Genomic DNA, 25058 nt, shown 5'->3' on the forward strand with positions numbered 1-25058 from the left:
GAAAAGAAAATATCAGAGGATCTCAGGAAGAGAGTTGTGATGTTGCAGTTTTGTCTGGGGACACCTAAAAATACAGTTAAAAAAAAGTTTGACCTCCATCGGTCCACCGTGAGGCAAATCATCTACAAATGGAGAGCTTTAAGAGTGACTGAACATCTGCCTAGAAGTGGACTTCCTTCAAAAATATCCACAAGCGCCGCAAGAAAAGTGATTTTTCAGTTAAAAGCCAACCCAAACATTAAATCTAGTGATTTGCAGTTAAACTCAATAAAATTCCAAACGGCTCAAGGGGTTCACACACTTTCAAGCAGCACTGTATAACTAAACAACATGTTTTTGTTTAAAACAGATTTTCTTTCATGCAGAAAGAGGAATACAATTGTTCAAAATTATGCAAGTTATAAATATGTTTTTGAAAGCTCCGAAAATAGCTAGTTTGCGTGATTTAACATTTGTCAAAGTACTTTTTCCAACTCAGATGACTATATATTTTAAAACATGGTATAAAAAGTGTACAGCAGGGCTATTCAATAGGCGGGCCCCGGACCGGATCCGGCCCGCGAAGGAATATTTACTGGTCCCCGCCTTGACTACCATCCGACCCGGTGCTGCACAATTAATGTACTAGCACGCGCGATGTGTGCTTGTGCATGGTCATAACTGCACGAAAGGCCGCGATCTGCAGTAAATAAATGTGCACATTTGTCTCCAAGCGTTTCTCTATCAGCTGCTCTGTGTATGCGGCTTTGCGCGCACGATTGTACCGCACTGCGCGCGACTACGGCATGTACGCGGGAGAGTTAAACGAGCAGAAGCAAACCGACATTTAACATATTAAGGGGAAAACATATTGTATTTATTATTTCAACTATTGAGTTATTTTTAAAACAGCATGCTAGTGTAAGCCGACAAGATTTATTTTATGAATTTTCAATGCTGCTTTATTGTTATGTTTTAAATTGGGAAATATATGTTCCAAAACGACCAATAACCTCTGTATTTAAAAAGAAATCAAGCAATGACCCTCCCATGACCTTGGACAGTGACCCCTTGACTAAGACATTTTCTGAGAGAAACACTGTAAGATGTTGCACTTAGAGTAGCCTACATTTATTTCTATGTATTTTGATAAACTGTTGCACTCTTGAGTAAACCAATAACTATGTATTTTGATAGGCTGTTGAAGAGTTAAACTATTGTGTTTTCCTGATCTGACAAGATTGTTAAACACTTAAACAACAGGCAGCCTATGTTAATCAAATAGGGATTTTTTTAATAAGCTGTTGAACTCTATTTGATAAAATAAAAACAATATATGCACTCCTATGTCGTTGTAGTGTTTTACAATATATGTAGCTCTATTGATGTGATGCTCATCAATTTTAGGCCTTTTTTTCTGGCCCCTCATTTTGGATCATTTCCACCAACCGGCCCCCATTCAAAACTAATTGAATAGCCCTGGTGTACAGTATACATACGTACTGTATATGCAGAGTTAATCATTAAGGTTTACCTCTATGTACACATTGTTTAAGCAGAGAGATGACTGTCGCTATGGCAACTGTACCTGCTTTGTCTCTTTGTGGCATGGGGCAGTTATCTCCTGGATCATGTCTGGATGATCCGGATTGACCCTCAACAAGGAGCGCTCAAGAGGTCGGCACACCTCAATTTGAACACTGCCTGGCACAGGCTGTCCATATGTATACCTAATTTGATGCAAATAGGAGAAACATTTTTTGTGTTGTTAAAAAGGACTCATTTGCTGTACCTATTTTATATTATTATGTGGAGTGTAATGATTGAATGGGCTTTTTCTTACTTTGCACATATTTCAACTCTGACTTCATCCTGGTCAATGCTTATTTCATCAGATGCATCTATTTTTACCTCAAATTTAGGCAGAACTGGGGAAATACATGTTTGTTAGCATTCTTGCCTCATGCAATGAAATGGAAGGTAAATGAACCATAGCTTACCATATTTTTCCACCTTGAATGGATGATAATGTTTGTCGTCACCAATCGCCACAATGACTCTGTAGGTTCCTTCACGGGCCTCAGAGTTCAAGGAGTATGAAAGCTGCAGAATTTTACCATTTGACGTTTGGTTCAGCCACTGTCCAATCCTGTTGCTGTTACTATCCTGTTTAAAGAGGAGCAAAGGGGAGGTGTATATATGCATTCATGACAAAAACAGGAAACATACATTTGGGGTATATTTCTTCTTGTTGAGTCATTTTTAAACAACTTTAAAACAAATTCAAGGTTACACTTTGGACAGAAGGTTATTTGAAAGTACTTTTAAACATATCAGTGGTATCAGTGTATACTGCATGTCGGTTACAAACAAACAAACACAATTTACTGCTAAAAGTATAGATATTTTTATGTATGGGTTTTCTACCCATGCAGAAAGTTCTGACTTGGATTACTTGATGGAGCGATCGATGTGTATAAAACCATCCGGTACGTATGGTCTGATGACGGGCTGTTATATTAATAATAAACAGCGTGCTGCACAAATATGAGACTGTCCACCGCAACCTATTACGTCAAGGCTACATTTAAGGATTTTCGTTGCTCTAATGTTGAAGTGGAATATTTGATGGAAATTTGGCCGGATGAAAATATTCACAAACAGTCGTATAGCCTACAAGTAGACTACGCTCCAAATCCTAAACGCGCACGGTGACGTAGGCAAGGTGCAATCGTGTCCAGGCCACGAGCAGTGTGAGCACAGGCCAGCAGGGGAGTGGGGAGGGGGGGCAATCATGCTGGAGCACGGAACAGGCAAATTTGCCTAGTGTGAATGCGCCCTGAGTGAGCAGGTGTGCGTGGGTTTCTCCTTTCATCCTTAAAATTAGGGTAGTGGTTGGGTTTGTGTTTTAGCAGTTCATTTAGCTTTCAATTCTGACTATCATTAATACATTCAAATCATTATATTAACAATTGTCACACATCTTTCCTTGAATCAACAAGACATTAATTGTTACTCCTTGGTCCACAGTGGGACGTAACATATTTGGGGGCTCGTCCAGGATCTGCTCCACATCCTTTTTAATTAAGTGCATGTAGTTTAACAATAAACAGAACTGTAGATCCACTTACTAATAGCTAGTAGGTGGACTACATGTCATTCTCTTACAATGGAGTTAGTGCAATGAAGTATAGTGATTTTTTTTTATGTTAAGTTACATTAAATTAATTTAACAAGGGTAAGGGAAAAATAAAGAAAATGTAGCCATTAAAACATTGTTGAGTTAAGATCTCTTGTTTCCAAGGTCAATAAGGAATTATATTTACCTTATCTTGACTTTCTGGTATGTATTGTTATTACATAGACTAATGCCTCGTTTCCACCGAGTAGAGCGGGTCGGATCGGAGCGGTTCGGTCCGGGTAGTTTGGCTTTTCATTTGCCAAAAGTTGGGTAGGGTAAGGTTTAAGCGCACCTAACCGCTCTAAACCGCTCCTAATCTCAGTACTCCTCCGTAGGGGTACTAGCCGCCTAAAAGGGTGCCGATAAGGCCAAGCTACACACTGCTGTCATTTGATTGGTCGAAAGAATCATTTCCGCCATGTGTAGTCATCTCGGCAAGAGTGAAGAGAGTCTTGTGTTTTGGCGAAAATGTGAGCACAGCACTGTTTATTGTGTGGTGTTTTTCCTCGTCAATAAATTAATCAGTTGGTTACACTGTGTCCCCACTGCTAGTCACATAGCTGCCGCAGCCAGCACTGTTCGCTCACTGTCTCTATGAGTTGCACCGAGCCGTCTCTGTGTGTTTACGCCATAGATAGTAGTAGGCCTACATACACGCTCACAACAACACAGAGGGAATAAATAAAGAAGCGGTTGGTTTGACCAAGCAAAAACGAGACACCGCTGGCTTGACCACAGCCCGATAGTTTGAACCACATTCTGGCGGCGGCTACAAACCCCGCCCCACCAGTAAGGGTAGGGTCGGCGGTGGAAACACCACCGAGATTCTTAAAAGTGAGCTGTCCCGCTCTGAGCCGCTCCGACCCGACCCGCTCTACTCGGTGGAAACGAGGCATAACAGTCAGATCAAATTTATATCAGACTTTATGTAATAAATGGCACAGTGGTTTGGCCGTACACTCATACGTTGACCACACTGAGAGCTTAGGCTCTTGATTTGTTGAACACTTTGAATTAAGGCAAGAAAAAACAGTGTGTGGATGTTTACTTACCTCAATCTCTATGATATTGTACTGAAAAAAAGAGAGAAAAGGGTCAAGTTAGTTTATCCTTTTCTCGTCACGGAGTGTCCAGTGTTGGTTAGACATTTTGCATTTTTCTTCTGTTTTACTATCAGTGTTGAGGTAGCCTATCGTGTGTAGTATCCAGATTGAAACGCTCCTTTGGTAACCCCTCCCTTTTTGAAAAATTACAGAAGCTACAGTGCCTTCAAGGCAAAGAAGCTATTTTCTAAAGATGGCTTCATCCAGCACTGCATCAAATCTTTCCACAACATCAAGGGATGAGGTGAAGATGTATTTAGTTATTTTTTCTATAGTACCTTGCCTTGGTCGTCCAACAGGTGCATTTTCCCAGGACACCCACTATAATGTATATAAATTAAGGCCTGGGACACACATCCTGTGTGCCTCTGGAGCGCGTCTGCATCTGTTACTGCTGCTTCTCTCTGGCTGTTTTCGGCCACACATGCGACGTATCTGCTGCTGCTGCTGCAGCGCTGCTTCTAAAAGCCCTGTCTTTCTTCACAGAGTGCTCATAGATAATTCCCATTAATATGAAGTTGTTTCATGTCATGTTATGATGCATATCATTAATATTGAATTTCTACAGTTTTCCGTGTGCCTCATTGCCTTTTTTCTTTTCTTGTTTTTTTCTCCTAATTTTTGCTTGTGGTAAGTTTTATTTTAAAGGGGACAAACCAAGAAATGGTGAAGATACTGTGAAAGCTGCTAGTAGGTAGTCAATATGACTGCCAACGGAGTATTTCTGTATCAGTTAAAGCAGAGAGACTCAAGATGGACGCGCATCTCTCCAAAAAGAATAGGCGAGCCTCCTGAGGTGAAGTGGAGCGTCACTGCAGACGTGCCTCCGACTAGTGTCGGAGGTTGGATGTATGGCAGCTATAGTGTGTTAACACAGTCGCCGGAAAAAAAAGTCAGACACAGACACGCAGTAGACGCTGGATGTGTGTCCCAGGCCTAAGGCTGCTAGGTTTGTCCGTTCTGTGCTACTGTAGAAACATGGCGGTGCAACATGGCGGCCTCAGCGCCCCACTCCTATTTGGATATAAAAGGCTCATTCTGAGGTCACAAAATAAACATAAGCTTTAATTTTCAAGCAAATATACACTTATTTATTAATACTTAAAAATACTTATGAAGTGTTAAGAGAAGAGTTAGAGGTTACATAGATTTAACACAGCATCAGCTCAGGCAAGTTTACCTTAAGGGGCCTAGTTGTACTATTGGCCTGGAGAGTGAACTTATTGATTAGAGAGGTATAGTATACTTCAAGTCAATACCTACATTCTGTTCATTCTAGCTCCACTAGAGGATTCCTGTTCACCAGGGCACAATGTAAAACCTGCACCATCAAACATCAAGGGACTGATTCAATGAACATTCATTAGTGTCAGCTTTGGCTGGATCGAACTCAATACAGATCTCTAGGATCAGCGGAGGACATTTCCAAATGAGATCTAAAAAAAAAGACATTTCAAACACACTCACCATCTGAATGGCAGGTCTCAGCTTGGTGTCTAATGAGATGACTCTGAAATGCACTGAGAGAAATGCATAGAGATTATTACATTAAACTCTTACAGCTCATCTACTGCAGTGTTAAACATCCTGACAGACTACTGAGTGACATCTTCAGTCAACTCAAAAATGGCAATATAACTATAACATTTACGAGATACATTATGTTGAGGAATAGGTCAGTTACCTTTGGACAGCTCACAAAGTTTGAGGCTGGCTAATCATATTGTGAATATTTCACATTACTAATATGATACCCCGTACATGGGGGCTTTTGTGATTTTACCTGATAAATTAGCATGAATTTCACATGTGCTAAAGCTGAAGTTTCACAAAGGCAATGATTAGTGTTGAATGACAATTTACCTCTTAACAGTAAATTAACTGGATTTCACAATTTTTCTTTATTTTTATTAATCTGAAAAATGTCCATCTATAGGATATTATTACAGAAAGTTCTTGTTCGCAATGAGATTTCTAACCCACACTGCATACACATTGGTAGCTGTTTGTTGAAATACATATTACACATCGTAGATAATGAGCTCAGGGTTACCTGTTTGTCCTGGGAGGTACATTGGTTTATCTGTTTGGACGAATGTCATTGGTTGATAGACTTTGACCATGACTTTCCTGACTTCCTTTGAGTAAAATGTGGCACCTTGTACCTCCACCTCGAGCTTCTGCACCGCGTTAGTCTGCCCTAAAGGAACCTGTGACATGGAGATATTTCATAGATAGGCCTACAATTTAGAGAACCATTAAACCCATACAGAAAAAACGCACAATTCACCAAGATACTAATATTTTGACCTGATCTGTTAAAACCACAAATGCAATTGTATATTTTCCCCAATTGTGGCTTCAACTATATTGGGTGTTTGGTTTGCACTCATATGGCTTTACTGTTCCTGTTATGAAACTCAATAAAATTAAACTTCAGGTGGCTTACAGGTAGAATACTTGACATGTCCCGAGCAGCTTTCTGCATGTCAGCCCCATCTCTCCCTCCCCCCATTTAAATTATGTGCTTAAACTATACAATAATGGTGAAAACACACCCCAAAATATCTTTAAAAAATATACATGAATAAAAACGTATAAGGAATGTTGTACTTTCATGAACACATTCTCAGAAAATGTTAATGAATCAAAAGCTGACCTGGAACTTAACACAGGTATGAAACTCTGTGTTGGATGTCTTCTTGTGAAGGGTTGTATTCTTCTCTGGGGAGGTCAAAGTGACCGTCATGACCAGAGTCTCGTTTGGCTGCAGGAGACTCGCACAGAATTGGGCATCAGTTCCAGCTTCAAGAATGGCAGGAATGGCTACCATGTATTGCCTACAGACATGGAAACATACACACAGAATCTCCAAGATCATGGGGCTAAAAATAATGATCCAAGATTCCTGTGAAACCTAGCTATGACTATTATATTAGACAGTGCAGGTAGACTTACGGTCCTGCAGCTGCTTCAGACACACACGTCCAGCTCAAGAAGACACACAGTGTCCATGTCCACATCTGAATCCCCGGGCGACCCATGACTGACTGAAATGAGCCACAGAGCCAGCAACTGTTAAATAGCCTCTGATAAAGAAATCCCTCCTCCCTCTCCTCCTCGCCTAAAAGCACACTCACACACATATAACCCCTTTATTTGATCTCATCCTGTAAAGCATTCATTTAAAGGTTCCAGGTTGTGGATTGTGTTGTATTAATCTGACTACAATTAAAACCTTTTTTAAACAGTTTATTCAGACAAGGATCTAAGTTTAAAAAAGAGTATCACACCAACTGTTTAATATATATAATTTATATGTGAACATGACATTTTTCACCAAATTTAGGTAATGAAATACCAAAAAACTGTTGGACAAATCAAATCAAGTGATAATATAGATAAAACCTTTTGCTCATCTTGTAAAGTAACAATGATGTCACTACTACAAGTGGTTGAATTCACAAAAACAGGAGCTGTTACATCTCTGTGTCAAAAAACTAAATGGAACATAAGCTTTCATTGTGTGATAAAGCTATTCAGTTATATTGTAAAACTGTTCATATTGTTGTACTTTATATTTGATCTCAGGATTATTTTCAAATTTCTAGGCATTTTGTTGTGTGCATTCCTTCCATGGTGACAAGACCAGTATGTTAGGGTTGTTGTCAACTGATTCCTTAAATCAATTGAGCGCGTCAGAGTGACAGTAAGTCAGCTTCGGCAAAACTGCACTTTACCCAGCGTGGGATGTTTGATTTTGTCATCCAAACAGCCCTTTACCTGATTACTAGGGCCAAAGTAAACCATTTTGTAGCAAATAGGTAAACATCTGTGGACTGATAAAGTCCTCAAAAACAGTTCATGGGTTGCAACACAGTAGAACATGTGCTGACTAGGTAAAATTGTGAATAAATTAAACATTTATTTATTTTTGGAATATTTCCTTGTTATATAGATTTGTTTGCAAACCCTTTTTATTTTACCTTTATGCAAATAATGGACCTGTAAAATGATTATTTAAGCTTTTGTTTTTAAGACCTAAATTACCTGAGCTGTCAGGACTTATAAGCTCCTTGTTTTCTGGTATTTCTGGTCTTTTTTTTGTTTCCCTGTTTGCATTGTCCTGTTTGATCCCACATCCTGTTATTACTGGCCCCACCCTTATGTACTTCACCCATGTCTCATTGTCTCTCTTTCTTAGAATATTTAAAAAAAAGGGTCTTCTAAAAAACATATTTCAACCTACACATCAAACATACCTGAACAATGTCCAGTTTTAAGATGAAATGCATGGGATACATAAAACAAAAGAAGGAGAAACAGAATTCAACACAAGAAAGCCTTTCAGTAAGATCGTTGTTTTCTTTATTTGTCCATTCGGCATGAATATCACACATGCAGTAGTTAGACAGCTGTAATGGACAGTGACAGGATACCAACACACATCAACAGAGACAGAGTTAAACACATAAGATACATCAAATATATCTCTTGTAAAAACACAGCTACTCAGAGATGATCCAGAATCAGCGACAACCTACGGACTCCACACACTTCACTTTTCAAGCTGCAAAAGAAAGAACACAAAATAATTAATAAGTTGTGGCACAGACTAACAATTTACAATAGTTGTTCGCTTAGTTTGGTCTAAAGAGACAGTTTAGTATTTTATTTGTCCCGATGAGAGAGGAGAAGGAGCAGGCCTCTGGTGTCTTTTGAATAAGCTGTGGGAGTCGTACAGCTGATCAGCAGATTGATATGCTGCACTGTACAAGCGCGAGTTGGCATAGTAAATACAGCAGTATGGCTGTACACTAAAGCAGTGAAAATATCCTACATTTAGCGTACAATTGAATGGATATTTATTTTTTAGGTAAGCACATACAGTAGCCTGGCACCGCCCTCCTACATACTTCCACTCAATTTTAATTTCCCTTCAGTAGTCCGTCTGGGTATGCGGTATATTCTTAAGTTTTCTCCGGCCAGATTTTTGCCGGTCCAATCAGCGAACAGAGGGAGTGGTTCAGAAGGTTGCTGAAAATTCCCGGAATTGACCCTTTTCAAATCCCGGGAAAAAAGAGCCTCCTCCCGGGAGATCCCGGGAATTCCCATTAAACCGGAAGTGCCTTTTTAATACTTTATTTTGTACCCACGTACTCGGCCGAGTGGTTTATTGGGCACGTTATAGCCTCATATGCGCAGGGCAGACTGGATGATAGCTAGAATGAACTAAGGGCATTCAAAGTTAAGTCATCTAAAGGCGTTTTCAGACGGGAGGAGACATTCAATGCACTCGACATGGACCGGCGGAGATAGGAGGCTCCGCGAGGAAACGCTGTGCGGTAACCATGGAAACAACTTTTGTTTACAACCCTGTGTCGCTGCTGTTAAATATTTACTCATATTGTTAACATTTGTTTAGTTAATAAGTGGATTAGTTATTCAGTTTGGTTTGGTTTAAATGTCTACTTTGTGGATTAGGTCTAGGTTTCACTTTGGTGTTTGGTGGAACGGGGCGAACAGCGATGCTCCAGCTCTTTCATCTCATTAGATTCATGTCAAAGCAGCAAAAGAAACAGGCTGTTTTATGTTCATCATACAATCTTGAATTGAATACGGAAGAATGGTGAATATCACCATCTCATTGAGGAGAGAAAAGTATAACACTGTTCAGCTGTCAATTGAGTGATTCCAGACCTTCTGTACAAATGAAATGAAGTATGATGGTCTGGTAGCACCAGGCAACATATACAGTATATTCATGGTGAAAGAAATTAGCTGGCCCCCTCTGCAACAGTACAATGGCTTCAACTACAGCGACGTGATTGCACTGACTGCCATCTCCATTAGGTAACAGACTAAATATGCATAAGTAGATCATACCGCATTACTTCATGAATACTGAACTACCCCTTTAAAGTTGCGGAATTGGAACATTTACAATAATGTAATAATTCCTGATCTCTTGAATTATTGGTTGTTTTTCATGATGGCATTACTTGCATAAAGATGGCAGTAATACTGTACCTTACCTGCAGCACAGGGGTAGATGTATTCTGTCTCATCCTGGTCACCTGAGAGGGAAACAAAGAAGTAGATCATTTATTGGAAACAATTAAGTGTCTTCATGTGTTCAACAATCCTATTATTTTCATCACTTCTCAGATTGTTGTACAGCATTACTGAGGAGCAGAGTTTGGTCTCCGTATATCAGGTTAAGAGAAGACTGAGATTCTTATTTACTTGGCTGGTAGTAGTCGTAGATCTTGACCACAGCAGGCTTCAGGTTCTCCACTGGGACTGCTTGTATGAGGTCTAACGAGTGGTTGATGGCTATGTCTTTTAATAACTGTTGGGAGGAAAAACACACAACAATCAGTAACATGCGAAGAGCATGATCTATTGTTCTCTACTGTGAAGTCTTCTCACCTCCTCTATGTACACCAGGACACGATCTTCCTTTAGTTCAACGCGATCCACCATCAAGGCATGTTTGAGCTGTGAGGAGACAAGATTCAGCTGAGTTACCATGACATCAACGACTAAACCAAACAACATATTAAAGTTACCATCATAACTCACATTCTCCAAAGACTGTGGGTCTGGGACGAATCCAGAGAGCATTTTGATATCCAGGATCACCATGTTCGTGCTTATCTCCTTTCCGTTATATCTGTAAAACAGAGACACTTTAAATCTGGTGATATGGACGCCCCTCCCCATGCAAATATTGCTTATGCTTGAACTGAGAATAAACAAGCAAGCTGTAAACATTTCCTACATGTCCATCCACCAATAGTTACTTATTTCAAATCAGGCAGGTGCAGATGATTTTTTATTTTATTTTTTATTTTTTTTAAACCTTTATTTATACAGGTAAATCCCATTGAGACCGGAGACTCTTTTACAAGGGAGACCTGTTTTCCTTTCCCACGTTACCATTCACACACACATTCATACACCGATAGCAGGCTAACTATCGACATTCACACGAGGCAAGGTGGGTGAAGTGTCTTGCCCAAGGACACAACAACCATGACACAGGTGGCAGGGCGGGGATCGAACCTCCAACCCTTTGATCATCAGCTGACCCGCTCTACCAACTGAGCCACAGCCGCCCCCGAAGGATTGTTGGTCAAAGCTGTGTCTTGGGTCTGGCTGTCAATGAATACTTACAGGGACTTTAGCTTCAGAGTGAGTTTGGGTCGGTGAGATTTGTCGGTGCAGTCAGCTTCCGGTGTGACACCCACACTGAGAGTGGTGACCTCACTGGGAGTGGGGACGTTGTAGACAACAGAAATCTGGGACACAAGTTAACAAGGAAGAGTAAATATTCATCAAAAGCAAACAAAGAAGTGTTGAAGTGATCGCACTTCAGAACATATTTTTATGCTGACGACATTTCGTTATTTATATCTCACCCTTACTGGCAAAACTGGCTGGACTTTATTCTAGAACAATTTAAGACTGGTCAATTTGTTTTGATACTTACACATCTGGACCACACATAGCAATAATGATCTTCATGAAGTTTTAAACATACTCTATATACCATATTGCAAGACTATTTGTAGTGGAGTCTGTCTTCTTTTATATAAGTGTAAGTCAAAAGGTCCAAAATGTACATTTAGATGGTTATTTGACTAAACCTATTACGGCCATTATCTCAACATTAGTTTTTTCAATACTCTGAACAGAAAATCTCAACTTCTAAAGCACTTACATCAATATTGGGGCATAGTTATGTTAGCGTGATGTTGTGTTTGTGATGGTGTATGTTCATCAAGGGCAAACAAGAGGAGCTGCGTGGGCCACTGACCTGCACTGAAGCACACGCAGTGCCCTTCACCTCCAGGCTGTGCTTTCCTGTGGGCTCCTTCAGCACCTCCTCCTGGTAGAGCAGTTTGTTGTTCTGGTTCACATCAAATGTCAGCTGACCACTGGGAGACTGGACCGACACAGTGCTGGAACCCCCTGGACTGAACACTAGAGTGGAGTAGAGAGCCAGTGCCTGAAGAGCCACCACTGTGTCCTACAATACACACATACAAGATAGCAACTGCATCAAAAACATTCACCTAGTTTTCCTATGTAGGAGTTCACTATTATACATTCCATGGCTTTGTAAGGGGTAGTATTCATAAAAAAATCAATTGACAATAAAATGTGTATGGAGTCTATAGTGAATGGGCTATTAAACTGCTGCTTTCCTTGGTGTTGTTTAAAAACTTAGACCAGGGGTGTCCAAACTACGGCCCGCTTTTTATTGGCCTGCGGCCAATTTAAAAAAATATAATGTAATATGGCCCTTTTAATTATTATTATTATTTTTTTTAAATCCATGTGTCCTTCTTTAATAGCTTCTAATTCAGCTGACACAGTGTCTCCAAAATATTTTTTCATACAAAATTCTTCAGATTAAGCCTCTTAATTTTCCTCTCAAAGTGCACCAGATTCATGCATTTCACTTTAAAAAGTTAAAAAAATCTCCCTAGGAGGGTCGGATCTTGGCTGGCTACTAATTCCACCCAGCTGGACATTGGAAGCAATAGCAGAAAACACTGGGTGTCTGAAAGGCATTTAACAATAGTCAATGATTTGGGGAGCGCTAACATTGGAGAGGGGCCCCCTAATCAAATTCTGTTTAGGGCCACATAAAGGCTTGGGCCGGCTCTGAGGGGAAATGTGTCTGTTTTTTTGCAAGGAAAGTGTTGCCGTGAAGAAGGATTACAATTTACGATGACATTACGAAACTAAGCATCACAGCAGCTACATGTCCTGATAAATGTGTTATTTTTGCAAAGTGGCCCGGCCATTCGTAGATTTTTCTGTATGTGGCCCTGAAAAAAGTTTGGACACCCCTAACTTAGACATTTAATAATGTCAGTCTTCCTTTGAAAAACAATCTACAGGTATGTCTAATTTATGTGATTTGGAGAACGCTTGCTGTGAGTCACTTTTAGTCAAAATCACTTCTTAGTCAAAATCAATAAATATGTTCTCACAATCAGTAACTTGTGTGGGTTATAATGAACAATACATCTTGTTCATACACAGCCCAGGCTCTAGAGGAGTTATTCACCGATGTGAAAAAGTGATTTAGACTACAAGGGTTCTCAAAAATCCCCTGACTCCACCTTTAAATATTACTTCAACGATTGAGGAAAGTGATCCTACATCATGTAATACATTTAACATGTTTTCATGTAGAACACTGTATGTATAGTTTGGGCTCTACCTGTGTGGAGGAGAAGCCTCCATAGTAGTTCTGCTGACTGGACAGCCATCTGACAATGCCGCTGGTGTAGCCCAGGTCTTCAGTAGTAGGAGAGGCACTGAGTTTGGCCAGCAGCACATAGGAACTGATCTCCACAGACAGGGAGGCTGACGTTTCTGTTGCTGTCTGAGACCAGTGGAGGAAACCTCCTAAAGCAGACAGGGACAAGAAAAGGTACACATGTGGTTTTCACCAGTAACAGAGAGGAAGAAGGGCTTTGACCAGGTGTTCTCATAGATTATTTATTTATTAGTTCATTTATTTACATTATTTATTTTCCATTGTGAATACCGTACTTTTCGGCCTATAAGCCGCGACTTTTTCCCCGTTTTTCGACCCTGTTATTACACAGCACAGTATATATTCTGTAGCTACTAGGGATGGGCATTAGTAATCGAGTAGGCTACTCGAGTAGGCCTACTCCTCGTTTCAAATGATCTCGATTGGTGGATGAGGAAAATCGTTTTTTGTTTTTTTTTGTGTTTGTAGCCTTTAGGCCGGCCGCCCCTATTTTAAAATGTTATATACGTGTACAAAACGGCACAAAACGGATATAAAGTTTAACAAAATAAAATATTTTGATCCAAGTTAAATAAACTAAGCGTTGTGTCAAACAGAAACCGCAAATAACTGCCACCTCCGTGCAGCGCAACCAGTGTGTGGTCTCCACAGCACCGCGGAGCTGAATGCGGTGCTGGAAAACTTGGAAAATCACGTAAAGAAGCCAGGCTGACTTCGGGCACATTCGAGCAAACGACATTTAAGAAGCCTTTATTATGGAATATAGGATTGAGATTCAAAAGCTGACCGGTGTAACGTTCCGTTAACGAGGAATTAGTCGCAGTAATAATTAGTCACGGACAGGAGTGAGCATTACGCGGTTGGATATACTATTACTTCTACTGCTTTGGTGAGTTATTTAGCCTATCTATGTGTTTAAATTGTAGGACAATCATTTTATTGTATTTGCTGCCCTTCTTATTTTAAATGTCTATTTTGATTGTTAGCCAACTACAGCACATGCTTTTTTTCTCTCTCTTTTTTCTCTCTCCACCGCAGACCTACTCGATCGGTTTAAATTGTGGCCAGCTTATTTAATTACTTTCAGTTAGGAAAATGTGTTTTAAACTTGCGGAAAATAAATCCTTAATATCATATGGCAACTGTGAGTGTTTGACATAAGCATTGAGCGCTTTATTGCGGTCAACCGTTGTTCTGTAGACAGATGCGTTGCGTTCTAAAAATAGAAAAAAGTTTAACGAGGAATCGATTGATCCTCGAGGAATGCAAGCGATCACACGAGTAGCGAAAACACTCGTGCCCATCCCTAATAGCTACTATTGCACAAAATGGTAACACTTATGTACTTTATGCAAATATGCAACTTGTTTGTTGAAATGTTAATATATGGGAGCTTCCTCAAGCAGCCATCTCTTTCCCGACAATCCCCTCTGTGCACGAACTCTTACATATGGTAATTAAACATTATAACACCTGCGGCTTATAGTCCATTGCGGCTTATAGTACGGAAAGTACGGTATACTGTATATTTGTGTAAACATTTCTGTTTTATTTTTTTGGTGTGTGGAAATACAGCTTACATAAAGTAAATACTGTATATGTAGCAATTTGTAAAGCATGTGTTAAAGGAATTATTTTATCAAAAAACCCAAGTGTTTTCAATAAAGAGATCTGAGTCAGGCATCTTCAAAGCAGGTGAGGTTTTTACTTGCAAACAGCCACAAGGGAATCAACATACGTCACAAGTGTGAAATCATGATTGAAACAACGAAATGAACAATGTAAAGGGATTTTATGCATGAAAAAGGTGTATGCGAACCAAACTAGGTTTGTGTATCCAGGGTCATTGAGTTCCTTGCAAGATGAGTTTTAATTAGGCAGATGTTCTTATCTGAGAACGGAATGTGGGAGTCTCTCTACTCCTTTCTGCAAGGACATTCACAGTACCTCTCTTGTGAGGTCAAACAAAGTTTACAGCAAAAACATGAATGTTTTAGTTATCAACATGTTATAATATATAATGAAACAAAGTTTCGTTAACAGCATGTTTTAAGATAATATACCAAATATGAAGCCAATTTGATGATTATTAATTACTGAGTAGTGATGTGGTAGGATAAAATAATCTTATGCTTATAAGCTATTCCTCTATGTTACGTTAGTATAGTTATGTTGTCAGGTTTTGGCTGAGGGTTTTGGCCTTAGTTGCTGGGCTGTTAGTTTGGTTTCTATAGTTGGCCAATCAAACAGGGGCGTGATCTCCACAGCTGAGTTAGGGTTATAAGTAAGGCCCCAACTGGAAAATATTAGTGTGCATTTACATTATGAAGGATTCTAACTTCTAGACTACTTGAAACTTGTTGAGTACTACATTTAAATTCTCTTATCTGCTGGGTTGTTACTGTTTCTGCTGTCTTGGTTAACATGTATTGACTGTTGCTGCTGTGTTGGTTTACATTTATTTTGACTGCTTTGTTTGACTACCTTGTTTATCTGTCTGGATTTAGCAAGGACTTTACTGTTGCATTGCTTAAACTTGTAGTTAACTCTGTGAAGTTAGTCCTCTCTCTCCACTGTGGTCATCCTTCTGGACCTTTCTGCTGCTTTTGATATGGTAAATCATAAAATCCTCACTTCACGGCCTGGGCGTCTCAGGCTCTGCACTCTCCCTGCTCACATCATACCTCAATGGCCACAACTACCGGGTACCTTGGCGAGGATCTGTGTCCGAACCTTGTCCACTCACAACTGGGGTCCCTCAAGGTTCCGTCCTGGGACCCCTCCTCTTTTGTCTTTACACCAACTCTCTCGGTTCCGTTATTCACTCACATGGCTTTTCCTACCACAGCTATGCAGATGATACCCAACTCACTCTCTCCTTTCCAAAGACTGAAACACAGGTAGCAGAACTAATCTCTGCCTGTCTGACTGACATCTCTCAGTGGATGTCCACACACCACTTGAAACTCAACCTTGACAAGACTGAACTGCTTTTCCTTCTGCTTAACTATCACCATTGACAACTCTGTGGTAGACCCTACCATGACTGCTAAGAGCCTGGGTGTGACAATCGATAACCCTCTCTCTCTCTCTCTCTCTCTCTCTCTCTCTCTCTCTCTCTCTCTCTCTCTCTCTCTCTCTCTCTCTCTCTCTCTCTCTGCTAACATTGCTGCAACTATCCGATCCTGAAGGATCAGAAGGATCCGGTCCCCTTCTAACCCAAAAGACGGTGCAGGTTCTAGTCCAGGCACTCGTCATCTCACCCCTTGACTACTGCAACTCCCTTCTGGCTGGTCTGCTTGCATGTGCTATTCGTCCACTGCAGCTCATCCAGAATGCAGCAGCTCGACTAGTCTTCAACTTACCAAGGTTCTCTCACACGAACACCACTCCCTTCACTGGCTACCAGTAGCTGCCCGCATCCACTTCAAGGTACTGGTACTTGCGTACCATGCAGGGAATGGAGCAGGCCCAGCCTACATCCAGGACATGGTCAAACTTTACACCCCAGCCCGTCCACTGCGCTCTGCATCTGCCAACCTGCTGGCTGCTCCCTCACTCCGAGGGTCACCTAGTCACACGACTAAATCACGACTGCTGTCTTAGCTAAATGGTGGAACGAGCTCCCCATTAACATTGTACCTTGATTGTTGAATGCACTTAATGGAAGTCGATTTGGATAAAACCGTCAGCTAAATAAAATGTAATGTAATTATTTTTTAGCTATTTTTGTATTTAAAAAAAAATAAAGCCTTCATTCATTCATAAGCTACCCTCACATCAATGAATCCAGAATGAGTTCCTTCAAGAGGATGACTCACCTTGGTTTATTGCGACTGTGTCTAGGTGCTTCAGAAGGTGAGCACGGGTCTCCATGTCTCCTGCCAGGGTGAAGACGTACGCCAGCAGAGCTGCAGTGTAGGTGTTGCTGAGAACACTGATGGACTCCTTCAGGCAAGACAGGCTCTTCTTCACCACGGGATCCTAGAAGAGATTCTATATTATGATATACCGGAAACAAACTAGGAATGTATTTACACCTACCTATAACCTGAATGATAAAGGGGTAAGAAAACCACCGCCAACACAACAAACTCAATTCATTCAAATTCATACAGACTAATAAGATGTTTGTTCTAATTATCTATCTACTATCTATCTATTATCTTTTTTTACACTGTCTGAAAAGTTACAACATAATAATATGTCTGCCTCTCTTATATTCTAAACAGTTGTCTCTAACCAATTTCAAACTGAGATCAAACTGTTCTAAGCATATTACAACTTGTTTACATGTGGTACTTTGCTAGTGATATTTATACGTGTAATATACACAACCAGGGGGAGTACTAAACTAGTTTATAAGACACTTGAAACACAAATAAATAAACAAACACAGGAAACATTTCTTTCCAACAAAGAGTTCACGGTCAAAACAGCAGGAGATATTCAATAGGAGTCTACTTACAGCTATGGATGAATTCCTCTCCAGGAAGGCAGCGGTGATGTAGGCACTGAGAGTCACTTCATCAGACACACCGCCCTGTACAGAGGAAGCACCAAACAGACATTACCATTACTGTGACTCAACAAACACCCAGGCTGCCATTGTCCCTTGTACATGTCACCATGTATGGGTTGGCTGCTGATGTTGCATTTGAATTAAACTAATGTTGTAACTGATGATGGTGAAAAGGATGATCTGATCTATCTGACATGAAGTTTGATCTAGCGTCAGTCGTTTTCATACAAACTCCAAGGGGACTTTCAGCTCACCTTCATTCTGTTGTTAAAGAGTTTTCCTGATTGTTGGAAACAGCCATTTGGTTTTTGTTTGCTTTCCAGCCAATCCTTACTGTTTTCAATATTCGATGGGTCAATGAAGATGAAAGACTGTGCCCTGGCAAAGGATCTCAGCACAAACGCTGTAAGCCTGAGGATATGGTCAAAACAAAGTTAGAAATTGACTTATAAAATGAGACAACAGGAAGTGCATGAAATGTCAGACTTCATATTTAAGGTTCAAAGCTAAGCTAATTGACGGACTGAGAAATACTTATAAAGATGCCCTTGTTATCAGAAAAATTTAGTTTTATTACTGTAAGATTGTATGAGTTCTAAAGGGATTTGAGAGAGTTAAATCACACGTTCTATATCATCTTCCCTCTGTAGATGATGAAGTATGAAGGCTTTTAAGATAAACTGTATGTCATGTGTCAGTGTCGCTCGCCAAGAAAGCTTCGTATAATTATTCTTTGATCAGTAATGTTCTCACCAAGTGTTCTCCGTTCCACTTCCAAACGTACTGTAACCATGGCTGTAATGTTTGTAGTTCAGCTGTCTCTGGTAGCCTGTATAACAATAGAAACAGCATCATTAGTGCATTGATGATACACATTGTCGGACCTGATACAATCTAAATGTTTGATAAAGCCAGAGTTACAATCTCTATTTCATTTTATAAATCAAACCATACTATGCACAGGTCTGAATATAGTGCTAAGAAGGATTATGGAAGTTTGAGTTTAACTTAATTCCTTAGAAGTTGAGATTGTTGGCTCAGAGTAATGGCCTGGGGGTTAAGATGTGGAAACTGCAGTGTGAGCGATTCATGCACCACAGATCTTCTTCAAGCGTATATTTTATGCACCAGACTAATACAAATCATAGATTTGGCAATTTAAGGGTCTCAACAGCTTATGTCTTTGTTATACAAAGTGAGCTGACACTCACCACTTTTAAGGAAGTTGGTAGCCTTTTCCTTGATGGCTGGGGTTAGCTGCTGTGTGTTTTGCAGGTACTCGAGGATGTAGATGTTGGGGGCAAGGAGCGCCATGTTCTGCTCACCACAGCCATACGGCATCTGCAACAGCCCATCCAGGTTCTTCAGGGCTCGGCCCAGAATATCACCTGCACAAGAACACTGACTCACTACACTGCAAACATTTAAAATGGTTCCAAGTATAGTGGTCTTATTTCTAGAGTACTCCAGCAGTGTTCATTAAATGATAAATACACCATACATACAGGAAGCTATTTCCTTTATTATTCCCCTTGATAATAAAGCTTCAGGGAGAGAAGCCTGTTGAATTCCAAGAATTTATTTTGTTAATGCAACACTCAAAAAAGAAATCATTAGTTTACCCAGGACGGATATTAAAGCACGGGCAGATCCGTCAATCATGTTTTTAGGCAGCTCTATGTCGATTGCATCCGTCATAGCTTTCCCTGTGTACAGACGGAGAACAAACATGTTACAGAGAGAAACCTCAAGTAAAGATCAGTAATAAAACAATGGATGTCATTTAGATGTAATGGATGGTTCGTGGATCATGATTTAGAACAGATCAGCGCAGTTTCCTTCCTGTTTTTAATGAATTTCTTATTTTTGGGTATGGACGGGGGTGGGAGGGGGGATTGTTTTTGCATGTATGCATATCTCTGGGTGGGGGTTGGGGGGGGGTTGTATTAAGCACTTTGTGTTACATTTGATTGTATGAAAAGTGCTATATAAATAAAGTTTGATTGATTGATTGATTGAACCTGAAAATAAGATAAGAAATGAACAAGAAAAGCTTCCTGGGACACGATCAATTCTTCCATTAGGTAATTAAATTAGGTAATTAAATGTCATTAGATGTGTTAAAATAATTACAATTGTCATAATCATAAACCATACTAACCCTTTGGACAGAGCAGCCAGTTGTAGGTCTTTGTCATCTCAGTTCCTTCAGCCTGGGAGGGAAGGAAACAATGTGAGTTCCAGAGGTTCCATCTTGTGTTTAATGCAACCAATAAACTTTGACTTTGTCGGAGCGTTTTTTTAAGATACCAACCTTTACTATGAGAGAGCGTGTGACCACATCAATACGACCTCTCTCTGGCACGCTCACAATCTCATTGTCACATGAAGTGTGGGACGCCACAGCCTCAGCAGTCACAGACACATTCACAACCCCTAAAAAAGGTCAACAAGCACAGTGTTAAAACTTAATATCTACTGATCCTGTGAATTCCCACCAGATCTGACCGATTGATTGAAATGGTTCCCTTTTAACATTTAAATGGTCAACCTTTAACATGTTATATTAGTTTGGATAAAAGTTTGAGCCTCACCTAAGGCTGAGGGGGCCATGGTCCAGCTGAGAGTCTTGCGCTCACTGCCACACAAACAGGATGTGTACTTGTTACCAGAGATGGGGGTCAGAGTGTAATCTTCAGAGGGGGCTGGAGTCACAGTAACCTGTAAAATAGAGATAACAATGGATGTTACTGTTTAATTGGCAAATGCAAAACTCGGCAGAAGACAGTTGCCACTAAACACAGATATCCAACAATCATGTAAGAAATTGTATTTATTATTTAGTTATTCTCTAAATATTTACAAGAATCATGGCCAACAGGGGTGATGGGTAAACAGGCGTACATTATCTTGTTTTGTTCAATATCATGTTTCAACAATGTTTTGAAAACATTTGAAACATTCTGATGCCACCTTTTGGGTAAAGTGATTATTAACGACATTCTTTTCATTGAGAAAAATAATACTCAAGTCTTTTAGTTCAGCTCATTACCCAACAAATTTAGTTTATTTGTACATCTAATAGTTTGGATTCATCCAGGTCAGAAATATATAAAATAATATTATCTGCATATAGGGACAATTTATGAGTATATAATGTTTAGTATGTTTATCCTTTCAAAAAGTAGCCAGCCTGGATGGCTATAGGGTGGTGTGAAAACTAGAGCAATAGGGCCACATCCATAGATCAAAGGTTTATACGGTGACATTGTTTTTAATAAAGCAGCCCTTATTGAATAAACCTGAGCTCCATCATAACTGTTTTTCCTATATACTGTAAGTACAACCCACTTTGTGTATATTTTCCCTATAATAGGACTAAATATCAATTCAATATGATTTAAAGCTCACAAGTGCTGATGAGAGAGAGGGAGGGAGACAGAGAGACGGATAGGGTAGTATAGAAAGATTGCGCAATATTTAGTACACGCCTTTCATACGTGGTAACTGCGCTACTAAAACCGCCTGTTGCTTGAATGGAATTTGATCAAAACGTTAAATCTCAGACTCAAAGGACTTCCCAACCAGTGGAGTATTAGTTAATCGCAAATGATCCCCACAGTCGTTATAATCCATAAAGTTCACGTATATCAGATGAATTCTCATGGAATGTGGCGCACAAATTAATTTGTATCAAAGATGGATAGTATTAACTTTGGTTAACTTTTAATGTCGTATCATCATCTGGTCAAATATTTAATTTGCCCAGTACTTGACTAAAGTACCTGCATAACTAATGACATGAGCCTCAGCTGTACTTTGTGTTAAATGCACTCTCAATATGAAAATGTACCAGTTTGTTAGCATAACCATTTTGAGTATGTTAGCATGCGTTCATTACCATGATACAGCTGGACAGGTAGTTGAAGACAGTTGCCTTCAGTTCAAAGTGCTCCCCTCGGATGATGGAGTAGGGCAGGCTGAGCTCGAGGAAGAATGGCTGGAAGACGTTGATCTTTTTACGAGGAGCCAAGCCAAAACCCAGCGGAGACAGACAGAAAGCCTCTGTCTCCCAGGTGGTGATGGTGTCTGGGACTGTGAGGGACATGTCCTTGGTTCCAGAACCTCTGGATCAGCAGATACACAAAAACATCACATTAAACCCCAAACATCTTTTTTTGCAATACATAATCATCATGAAACAAATGTAAATCTAAAATGAAAAAAAATAATAAGTTGGTGTAAGTTTAGCCATCAGGTTAAATAAAAAGTTTAAAAAATCCACAAAACACTGAATTACACTCAAACACATTTTCCCCTAACCAATGCTGTCAAAAGCTCACCCTACTTCCACCAGGTCCCATATCCAAGTCTCAGGGAAGAAAGCGCGAACTGTCGCTATCGGTGCAGCACCACCGATAGAGACACCCATTGGCATTGCCATGGCAAGACTTGGACTGTCATAGCTATGCACAACAGAATGCCTTTCCATAGCTGTAAATAAATCATAAATAAATAAGTAATTATATTCCATCAACATTGAGGTTGGCAGTGACACAGAACAGACACATAAAGAGAGATTATCATTTTCATACAACTCATCATGATTTTTTAGTTATGCTTATATTAATTCCTAGGTATACAATTTTTAAATCAATGTTTTCACACAGTTTTCTGATGGCGTTAGATACACTAAAATATTGTCTGTTGTGTGTGTCTTTCCCTAACTTTATTCCTTTTATATCTACATTTTGTCCGACTGCTATTTGACTTGACTTACAATCGCTTTTAGCCATAAACTGAATTCATAACCAAACCCAAATGTATCCATTTTTTCAAACGACCAGCTTAGGTCAAATGCCATCTCTGCGTCCAATGTTATCAATAGAAAGTCTTCATTTTGCTTTGCACATAATCTATTAAATCAATTGTTCTTGGGAATTGGGATAAATCCACACTGATCAGTATCAATTATGTCAATACTTATAGTTTTTGACGTACATGCTAGTATTCCCAAAATAGTTTGAGAATCAGGATTGAGCAGCGACATGGGCCTGTAACTTGACTTGAGAAAAGAAAACATATCATATTCACCAAAGCCTCCCTGGTGATATTCTCTTCCTTTGTACTTGAGGCACGACGGAACTCGAATAGCCAGGTTTGTTGCCATCTTCAGTCCAACATTCTAGATAATCCAACAATATAAGGGCATCACTGAAAAGTTCCTTGAGGATTTAACAATACAATAAAATAAGTCTTTATATTGTATATTAATTATTGTGAAAGAGATACCTGGAACACTGTATGAGCGTCGTCTTTGTTGCCATCACCGGGGTATGGCAAAACGTATCTTCTTGGTCTCACATGCAAGCATTCTACAAAGTCTTCAACCTCGTATGGAATATAGGATGACTTTCTGACAGGCAACAAGTCAAATATCTAAAAAAGGAAATGTATGGTTATAAAATGTTTTTTATGTTGGTTTGTGAAGAGCTGACAATTAGAGAACACTCTGGTTTCCCTCTGCCATGAAGTAAAGTAACTGTTTGTTACTGTTTTTATAACAGTATAACTAAGTTGGTAACAATGTACAACTTGTAGAGAGAGCTAAAAAGATTAAGATAAGGAAATAGTTTAGAAGATTAACCTGTAGCCTCTGGGTGATGTTAACAGTGCAACAGATTATTTAAGGGGCATGACAATGATTTATGCATCTATTGGTGGTTTACTCCAGCATTCACCTTTTCTGCCTCCAGAGTCTTCCCTGGCTCCTTGATGAGGACACTCTGGTCGACAGCGCTCACACCACACAGGGAGTCTGGCTGGGCCTTCACCTGCAGGGTGGTTTGCTCTCCTGGGACAGCTGAGGATGGAGAAAACTCCAGAGACACCTGACACATACAGAAAACACACACTGTTCTATCTGGAATTGAAGAGCAGTGGTATAAGATGACAAACAATTATCTTTTCAACTCAACACAAATATGTATTATACCCTTAAAGGTGAAGTAAGCAATTTATTTAGGTTAAGTGTTAAATCGCTCTTTATTCATACAGTAATCACATCCATAGTGTGCGCGTTTCATAAAGCCGATCTGTCAGTCACTCGCTCTGCATGAAATCGGCAAATATTTTTGGGGATCCCGAAACTGATATCCAATCAGAAGAGAGAACACTATGAACCAGCATCCGTCTCACTGCCGGTGTACGCACAGAGCAACAGATCGATGATGGTTTTTATCATGTTTTATCACACTTACTTATCCGAGATGATGCTAGATAACTCACTGCTTGAAGACCGCAGTGCATTAATGTGGTGACGTGGGGACGAGGGAAGGGACCGCTAACCGCAGTCACTGACAGGAAGTTAGCTAAACTGACCATTCCGCTTACTGAACCTTTAAGATCTTGTTATTTAAAGGTCACACATTTTGTCTATTTTCAGTCCATTTTCAGGTATATTTCTTACTGTTTCACTGAATCTCCTCTTTCCTGCCTCAGTCTGAAACATTTTAGATTCTCTTTAAACCCGGCCTTCCAGAAAGTTCAGTCTGCACTGATTGGCCCTGAGTCTAACTGCTGGTTTGCATCTAACTGCCAGTTATAGATATGATTATCACTGGAGGTAGTGCTTAAATTAGGTTGATAATGAGGGTGTGTGGCTCGGCCCTTATGACATCATGAGGGGAGAGAAATCTGAACAAGGATTTTGAACATAGGTTTTCAGAAAGATGGAGGTTGAGAAAATACTAAAGGGTTGTTTTTGCTCATACTTTGGGAGTCACATTCTTCTTGTCATACTGACCTTGTTGCTGAAGCATTTCTCGGTGGAGAAATCAGCAGAGTGTGCGACCACGTTGTCACTGGGGAGAACTGCGTAAGCCACAACCTGGACGTCTGGTGCCATGTCTGGAGTCACTCTCAACTTAAAGGACACCTCACCCTCATTCACTGAGACAACACCACACTTGT

At 40.0% G+C, this 25058-nt stretch overlaps 2 protein-coding genes across 2 annotated transcripts in view; both read right to left on the reverse strand.

Moving 5' to 3' along the window:
* LOC307271285 (alpha-2-macroglobulin-like) overlaps window positions 1-7307 on the reverse strand; it is a gene marked incomplete at both ends in the record, with an annotated part of 36330 nt that extends 29023 nt beyond the window's left edge. Inside the window, 7 exons of the mRNA XM_080053694.1 lie at window positions 1568-1709; window positions 1970-2145; window positions 4213-4233; window positions 5731-5783; window positions 6317-6473; window positions 6923-7103; window positions 7222-7307. Of these exons, the coding sequence (XP_079909820.1) occupies window positions 1568-1709; window positions 1970-2145; window positions 4213-4233; window positions 5731-5783; window positions 6317-6473; window positions 6923-7103; window positions 7222-7307 (816 nt within the window). The remainder of the gene's footprint in view (window positions 1-1567; window positions 1710-1969; window positions 2146-4212; window positions 4234-5730; window positions 5784-6316; window positions 6474-6922; window positions 7104-7221) is intronic.
* A 1521-nt stretch (window positions 7308-8828) lies between these two features.
* Window positions 8829-25058, reverse strand: part of LOC307271286 (alpha-2-macroglobulin-like) — a gene marked incomplete at both ends in the record, with an annotated part of 44917 nt that continues 28687 nt past the window's right edge. The window contains 23 exons of the mRNA XM_080053695.1: window positions 8829-8833; window positions 10299-10340; window positions 10510-10615; window positions 10696-10764; window positions 10849-10939; window positions 11443-11567; window positions 12086-12298; window positions 13505-13692; window positions 17386-17548; window positions 18033-18107; window positions 18341-18497; window positions 18840-18915; window positions 19298-19474; window positions 19709-19792; window positions 20248-20299; window positions 20401-20522; window positions 20681-20807; window positions 21988-22213; window positions 22430-22580; window positions 23181-23271; window positions 23379-23525; window positions 23828-23977; window positions 24892-25037. Coding sequence (XP_079909821.1) covers window positions 8829-8833; window positions 10299-10340; window positions 10510-10615; window positions 10696-10764; window positions 10849-10939; window positions 11443-11567; window positions 12086-12298; window positions 13505-13692; window positions 17386-17548; window positions 18033-18107; window positions 18341-18497; window positions 18840-18915; window positions 19298-19474; window positions 19709-19792; window positions 20248-20299; window positions 20401-20522; window positions 20681-20807; window positions 21988-22213; window positions 22430-22580; window positions 23181-23271; window positions 23379-23525; window positions 23828-23977; window positions 24892-25037 — 2783 coding nt within the window. The remainder of the gene's footprint in view (window positions 8834-10298; window positions 10341-10509; window positions 10616-10695; window positions 10765-10848; window positions 10940-11442; window positions 11568-12085; window positions 12299-13504; window positions 13693-17385; window positions 17549-18032; window positions 18108-18340; window positions 18498-18839; window positions 18916-19297; window positions 19475-19708; window positions 19793-20247; window positions 20300-20400; window positions 20523-20680; window positions 20808-21987; window positions 22214-22429; window positions 22581-23180; window positions 23272-23378; window positions 23526-23827; window positions 23978-24891; window positions 25038-25058) is intronic.

The sequence above is a fragment of the Ammodytes marinus genome (assembly GCF_949987685.1).
Source record: "Ammodytes marinus genome assembly, chromosome: 3".
NCBI lineage: Eukaryota > Metazoa > Chordata > Actinopteri > Uranoscopiformes > Ammodytidae > Ammodytes > Ammodytes marinus.